The sequence below is a fragment of the Glandiceps talaboti genome, chromosome 1 (assembly GCF_964340395.1).
Source record: "Glandiceps talaboti chromosome 1, keGlaTala1.1, whole genome shotgun sequence".
In the NCBI taxonomy this organism is placed as follows: domain Eukaryota; kingdom Metazoa; phylum Hemichordata; class Enteropneusta; family Spengelidae; genus Glandiceps; species Glandiceps talaboti.
In genome coordinates this window covers 42,113-50,000 of record NC_135549.1, presented here as the reverse complement: position 1 = coordinate 50,000, position 7,888 = coordinate 42,113, and the positions used below count along the sequence as shown (strand labels likewise).

At 37.7% G+C, this 7,888-nt stretch overlaps 1 protein-coding gene across 1 annotated transcript in view; it reads left to right on the top strand.

Moving 5' to 3' along the window:
* The window catches only part of LOC144442696 (aminopeptidase N-like), a 24,053-nt gene extending 20,996 nt beyond the window's left edge, over positions 1 to 3,057 (top strand). Inside the window, exons 15-17 of the mRNA XM_078132074.1 lie at positions 797 to 925; positions 2,285 to 2,357; positions 2,896 to 3,057. Coding sequence (XP_077988200.1) covers positions 797 to 925; positions 2,285 to 2,357; positions 2,896 to 3,057 — 364 coding nt within the window. The remainder of the gene's footprint in view (positions 1 to 796; positions 926 to 2,284; positions 2,358 to 2,895) is intronic.
* The last annotated feature ends 4,831 nt before the right edge of the window (positions 3,058 to 7,888 follow it).

Sequence of the window (7,888 nt, the reverse complement as noted above, 5' to 3'; positions counted from 1 at the left end):
TCCAACATGCATCAAGTGTCCTGTCACCGTACCCTAGTAGAATCTACCCTTTCATTAATGCTGTTTGGTATTTGTCCCATAAAATCACTCACAATTAAAAAGGTCAACATGTCTTTCTATCATTTCACAATATACAGACAAAACAAGCATAGAAAGCGCAGAGACTCGAAAATTCCCCTTGTATTTTCACAAATGTTTATTTTTGTTTACTTTTTTTTTTACTATTTGTTTGCAAATATTTATTTTTCATGTTTACTTTTTACTTTTTTATTTTCAAAAATATTTTAACCTACAAGATGTTATGTACTAAAGTAACATGTCGGCAACCTGAGGACAAAACTCGATTAGTTGTTTCGTCAACTATTTTTGCCCTCATTAAAATAAAGTATTATTAACAACCCTGCTGTAGGTCGACGAAACGGGTCTCTTTTTACTGGTTCTCAAACGGTCGACGGTACACTGTATGGTCCTTTCACAGTTTTTTTAAAGTAAACAAAAGTAAAATGTAAACAGAAAATGACCGTCTATTAGTAAGCAAATAGTAAAAGAAAGTAAAAAATAAACAATCTAAATATTTGTAAACAAATACAAAGGTCTTTTTCGAGCGCCTTTGCTAAAAGTAACAACGTATTAAGTGACATAGTCTCACACAATATTTCTTTCTTTGTCTTTCTTTCGTTCATTCATTAATTGTTTCTTTCTTGGAAATCCACATAGGTGACTAACACACATAAACACGGAACCCACTGATTTGTCTTCATAAAATGTATATGTATAATGTATTCATACTTGTCAGGTATATGGAATATTACTTAGAAACCAGTGAAGCCCGAACAGTGATTGGTTATGTGAAAGATGAATCTGGTATTGGATTTGATCTTGCCTGGAACTTTGTTATTGATAATTTCGACGATCTTCATCAAAGGTGAGGTAACTTTAATAGCTGACACATGTTTCTGGACAGTAAAACAGTATAAATCGCGTATTAGCTTGACCTGGATTGGCTTTACTGCACGATGTTTGCAGGAAAGAGGTTATAAAGGTAACTTTCTTTGTATGTTCAGCTATTCAAAGCCCCATCACGCAGCGAAATATTACTCCAGATGTTAGACTTAAATATTCATAAAGTACATACACAGGTAAGGGTAGGGCAATCGAAGACATGTTGTCATTCCTCGAACAGCAAAGGGCGGACAGTGTGTTGAGCTAAGTGGCATTATAGAAATGTATAGTATTTAGTAATCCGTCAAGGATGCCAAACATAAGAGAACATGTCCCAAATGTCATCTCCTTAGTTGCCCCACCCACCCGCATTTCTAGGAAGAGAGTGAATACTTCGCTCAGAATGAGGGGCTGGACATTTTTAAACGACTGGTGGTGGTGGTGGGGGTGGGGGTGGGGGTGGATTTGAACATGGATTTTGTCAAACTGGTCCCCCAGCTCCGATGATCAAAGCCAAAGTGACACCCCAGCAAAGTCTACATTTTCAACCCCCCCCCCCCCCCACACACACACCTGTATATTTTAGTATCATTTTATAGGTCTTTCGCAAGTTCAATCGCCAGTTAAAACTGCCGTCAATATATACCCAGTGGTGAATTTAATGAAAGTGAAAGCTAACCCTAACTGTAACCTAATACACAACTAGCCATGCTTAAATACAATATACCACAATACTAAATGTTTTAATATCTTATTTGAGAAATAGTGAACATGCCAGAGTAGAAAACGCGGATGGGGGAGAGTGCGGGTACGGTACAGGAGGTATCCCATCCCGCCGTAGAAGAAAATTTTGACAAATTACAATTGTTCAGGAGCCATTTCACGGCACCAAAGTGACACTTGTCATTTTCCCACGTGACACCCCCCCCCCCCACTTCAAGTGGTTCTTTTTCTAAAATGACCTTCCCACTTCAAGTGGTTACTTTCAAATTGAACTCCCTCCCCACTAAACTACCACACCTAGTCAGTTAAAAACGCCCGGTCCCTAATCCTTCAAAATGCTCGCATCCCAACCTTATAACAAAAATAGGCAATATTCTTGAGCAGAGTGATAAGGCTTTAGATACTATATAATTGATGCCCTACTATACTACTGAACGTTTCATCTTAAAACCAAATCCAAAAGATCTCTCCCACTATCATGTAAGTTTTCAAAAATAACACAAGGTGCTGTATATAATTCTATATAAAATTGGGGTCATGAGAATGTTGTTACAACAGTAATTGAATAGTGTCCTCGATACATGTATCTAATGATGCTGTACGTGGATTTTCTTAACAGGTTTGGTGACTCTACATACGACACTGTGTGGTCCTTTGCTAACACAATGAACACAGAAAAAGACAAAATGAAGGTAGGCTGGCTTCATATTAAACTATTCATGGGGAGGGTCATATTAAGAGAGAGAGAGAGAGAGAGAGAGAGAGAGAGAGAGAGAGAGAGAGAGAGAGAGAGAGAGAGAGAGAGAGAGAGAGAGAGAGAGAGAGAGAGAGAGAGAGAGAGAGAGAGAGAGAGAGAGAGAGGAGGAGGAGGAGGAGAGAGAGAGAGAGGAGAGAGAGAGAGGGAGAGAGAGAGAGAGAGAGAGAGAGAGAGAGAGAGAGAGAGAGAGAGAGAGAGGGGGGGGGAGAGATTTCATCATTCTGATCATATGAAACTAGAAACAGAGAGATGGGCACTCACATATCAATATACAGATCGGGAGTTACAGGGATACAATGAGTAAGGTGTGAACTTGGTTTTGCTTTCGGTGATGATCGACGTGATCTCATTCTAATGACGATTTCCTTTTGTCTGAGGTGCATCTTACTATATGTTTGCTTAATGCACTTTACTGAACTTAAGATGGTTGTCATCCAAGCATGTATATATTAATTGTCTTATCTTGTCTTTAGATGGAGAATTTCGGAAAGACATACCACAATATGCCTGGAACAGCAGCTAATAATTATTATGAATCCCTACAGAGGATACAAGGGAATATTGAATGGATTGAACGAAACGGTGATGAAATTAAAACTTGGCTGATAGAAGTCATTGGCAAGACTACGACATAAAAACCAAGCAGAAAACAATACATAGCATACGAAGATACATTTGTAATAAGCTTATTTTGTAAAGATGACAACTGGTGTAGAAACTTGGTAATAAGTAGACTGTCAAACATGATAGTCTTTTAAGGCGCTCCACACGTTCACCTTACCTTGGGTAAGAAGGACGTGTGGAGCGCCTCCGCTCCAGCGACTGTATATTACAGTGAAGGCTGTACACAGGCTGTAATGGCTGAACATAAAGGAAATATATGACAATATCTGTCATCACATACTATGACGTGGAAATCATATTATACAAGGGAACGGTCAGTTTCTCCAGTCGGGGGTAAGGGGTTGGGGTGTGTTGGGTTGGTGGATTTTTCCATCAGGCCGAAGAAAAATCACTGACCGCCCCCCTCCCATCTATAAAACCGAAAACATGCTGACCCACATGATGGCCCCCTCCCATACGTGACAGGCATTTTATCGGGACTTAGAGTGCACTGCTTGTGTCTCGCAAATAAGTTTATAAGAGAGCAATTAGCGACTACACTAATAACATAGACGAATGACAATGAGAATCAACCTTTTAATATTAATAAATTGGCTAAAATATATTCTAAGGAGTTTAATGACAGTAAAGGGTAGGGAAAAGCTTGAGATGGGGAGGGGGTCCTATGGGGTCTCTCTCCCGAGAACTTGTAGAAGCTGTTTTTTACACTTAACGCCTATTTTTAGGTTACTCAGACGATTTCGGCCAAGTACAGGTACGCATGCCTGAGTTGACACTTTTGAACAGGAAAAGGTAGGGGGAAGAGCTTTTGAGGAGAAGATATGTCCACTCTCATGTAGGTCCCAGGGGGTCTCCCGCTAGAACCTCTGGGGTTTTTGTACTCCAAGTTCAGGTTATTCAGACCCTTTCAGGCAATAATTTCAAGGCTTTACAAGCAGTGTCAAAATGTAAAAAGCAACTACACAGGGTTGTAGTATTAAAAAAAACCAGCTTAACTATTAGCATCTTGACAGTAAGAGGTAAGGGAAAGAGTTTGAGACTGGGATATGTCCACCTCTTGTGGAGGGATCCTTGGGGGTCTCGCCTATAGGCACTGGAGTTTGTTACTCTTAAATCCATGTTAGGCTATTCAGGGCTTTTCAGACAATAATGTCCAAGCTTTGCAAGACTAAGTACCATCAAGTATCAGAAACTATAGTGTTGAAGTATGTAAATTACATCATTATCATAATAGACTAGTAAGGGTCAACATATGTAGTGGTACGGTTGTGTCATTGGTAGGGAGAGAGTTGGATAATTTCTTTACTTATATGTAAGAGTCTTTTAAGGCAATTTTTAGACTATCCTGGCAATAACTTCACATCTTTAAAAGACAGTGTCATCTGAAATAAGCAATCAATTAAGAATACCATTATGACAGTGAAAGGTTATTATTGTTTGACTGCATGAGTGACCTATGGGGTGAGGGAGTCCCCCGGGGAGTCCTAGGGGGTCCTCCTAGCAGATCTGGAGGGCTTTTGGCTCTGCTAAGGCAATGTTTAGGTTATCCATTTCCTTTAAGGTAACATTTCACAGCTTTGCAAAGGTAAAATTAATGTAATGTTACAGCTCGGACGCTAACTGGCCCATTGTTATCTGTCATACGAAACTCATTTAAAATTTGCTATAAAGTGGCACTACTATTGCAGATATAGTAAGTCACTGGTATGTTAGAGAACCTTAGGTACTCATACCTATTATATCGGCATGATAGAAACTGGAATCTGATGAGATGTGAAAGTATACGATGTGTATTAATATCTTTATATTGAAGAGTAGAACAATTTAGATTAATTTCTTTTGTAAACTATCTATGAAGATTACCACTACGAAACTTTCAATTTTAGCCCAAAGGTTCAATATTTATTTGATGCATTAGCCATTGATTGTGAAACAACCGAGTATTTATACGACATGTTATGTAACTAGTGTGGTAGATAACACAAGTATATGTATATCTATACATATGTTTGAACGTCTTTTCAGGTGAAATCATATTTAAAAAATATAGATAAGAAGCAAGTACAGATACCGCAGTTCAGTCAAGGTCATGCCATTGAAGAAATGGGGTTTTCCCTCCATCAAAATCCAAAACACAATGACCCCCCACCCCCAAAAATCAAAACAGGATGACCCCTACTGCAAATTACAAAACGGTGACCCAACTACCAATCCACCACTCCCCCCCCCACACACACAGGCAGAAGAAACTGACCGGTCCCTAACTGTACACATATATTTTTAATTACTACAACTACTCACAGTTATGACCATAGGCACTCAAATCAATTTGTATGATATTTTTTGTAAATTGTAAAGTAAATAATTTATTTACTTCACATTTTTTCTAAATCTTACAAATTGATTCGAGAACCTATTGTTACGACGAATCCTTTGGTGGTCGAAATCGTTTTCCAAAGTATCAAATGAAGATTAATTTGCTTGTTTCAATTTATATTAAATTATTTAATGGTTATATTTTGATCAATGATTCCATTTTGTAATCTTGTCTATTTTCGGTTTTCTTTGGGTAACCTGAAAGATCTAGTCGTTTCCACTTACGTAATATGCTTGATGTATAATCTGGTCGCACAGACAAGTCTCAAATTGAGCCTCAGATTCAGCCTAATGCAGTCTCATATATAGACTCTCTCAACAGTCCTCGGAGCTTGTGATTGTGATTAGTTAGTGCGACACTCGAAGCCCAAACACGGAGCGTCGTACTAACACCTCAACGATAGGTTAACCCTATGTGATCGATGAGGGCATACAGTACAGGGATATTCAAGTACAATTGCATATATGCATCCATATAATATGCGAATTAGCTCCGAGGACTGTTGAGAGAGTCTATCTCATATACGGACAATTACGATGGCACTCGACGAAAGCCGTTCAACAAGAAATGATAAAATAGAGACGACAGGAAATGGCCGAATTTCTCACCCACCATAAAATGTTATTCCATAGGGTTTTACATACTTAAGATTAAAATCTTTCTGAACGGCCTTCTTACTGGTACATCATTGCAATAGTATATCAGGCGGCTGAATCTGAGACTGATTCTGCGACCGCATTTATATATAGTACGTAAATAAGATAGTAATGTTTACTTACGATAACATACTCTTATGTGTTTTATGGGACAGACTGGTAGTATAATTTCGACCGATGTCATTACATCATCTGATTTGGTCCTTATACAATAAATCAATATTCTGTAAATACATTAAGAAAGTAGCAGTGTTTGTGTTTGTTACATTATACTTAAGGTCACAATTTCATCAAAATGAATGCACCAACATTGTGTTTGGTTGAGAAAGAGAGAGAGAGAGAGAGAGAGAGAGAGAGAGAGAGAGAGAGAGAGAGAGAGAGAGAGAGAGAGAGAGAGAGAGAGAGAGAGAGAGAGAGAGAGAGAGAGAGAGAGAGAGAGAGAGAGAGAGAGAGAGAGTTAAATTGTGACTACGTACTTGTACGTCTTTTAGTTACCTTTAATCATGTCATTCTAATTATGTTCACTAACTTGTGGACTTACATGTAAGCGACCAAATATATCGTGTTACCTTTTTACCTTTCGTAGGGAAGGTTTTGACAACTAAATTTCATTGGGACTTGAAAAATCACAGATATAGAGCTAAATATTTTGTATAAATCATGAAATTGCACGACTATACCCTTACGGAAGGCATTCTGTTTAAATCTTGTTTCCAAAATATGATATTTTTGTATGACATATAGGTGACACTGTCAATATGGTTACAATTTTTAAATCGGGTCAGGTCAGCAACTATTTGTAAATTGATAATATGATACACATATGAGTGATTGGGGTTTGGTTGATAGGCTGTCAGACATTATATTTATTTGTGTATTTTGCGTACAACGTATTTACGGAACAAAATCAATAATCAAAGATAAAGTGATTCGATGGCTTGTTGCTTCAAATTAGTGATGCTGGAACAACATTTTTGACAACTAACTTTCTTTAGGACTTGAAAAATCACAGATATAGAGCTAAATATTTTGTATAAATCATGAAATTGCAAGACTATACCCTTACGGAAGGCATTCAGTTTAAATCTGGTTTCCAAAATATGATATTTTCGTACGACATATAGGTGACACTGTCAATATGATTACAATTTTTAAATCGGGTTAGGTCAGCAACTATTTGTAAATTGATAATATGATACACATATGAGTGATTGGGTTTTGATTGATGAGGCCAGATGAGGAGGCTGTCAGACATTATATTTATTTGTGTATTTTGCGTACAACGTATTTACGGAACAAAATCAATAATCAAAGATAAAGTGATTCGATGGCTTGTTGCTTCAAATTAGTGATGCTGGAAAAAATATAGTGTTAAGTGAGGTCAGTAGTTTCACCGTATGGTTGTCCGTCCATTTTTAATAGTGAACAGTCGGACGAGCACAGTATGATACTTCAGTAGCTTTAAAATACAGTGCACAGTTCAGGACCGGTTGAACTCAAATAGAACACAGCTTCAAATACAACAATCTATGGTTTCCAAATCTACAAGATACATCGAAAGCCAACTCTGAAATCTAGCTTTAAATAGCTTTATTGAACTGAATACCGTGAAGTCTTTCAAAATCCGTTTACATCACAGAGTTTTCATTAATCAATAATGCAAATTATGCAATGATCTGACAAATTCTGGTAAAGTACCCCTACTAACATATTATCTTCGATATGACAGTTCGAAGTTAGAGAATAAGTCATCGTTAGAATTAGCCAAAGCCAAGATCAACGAACGTTTCAAGAAATATGATAACACCA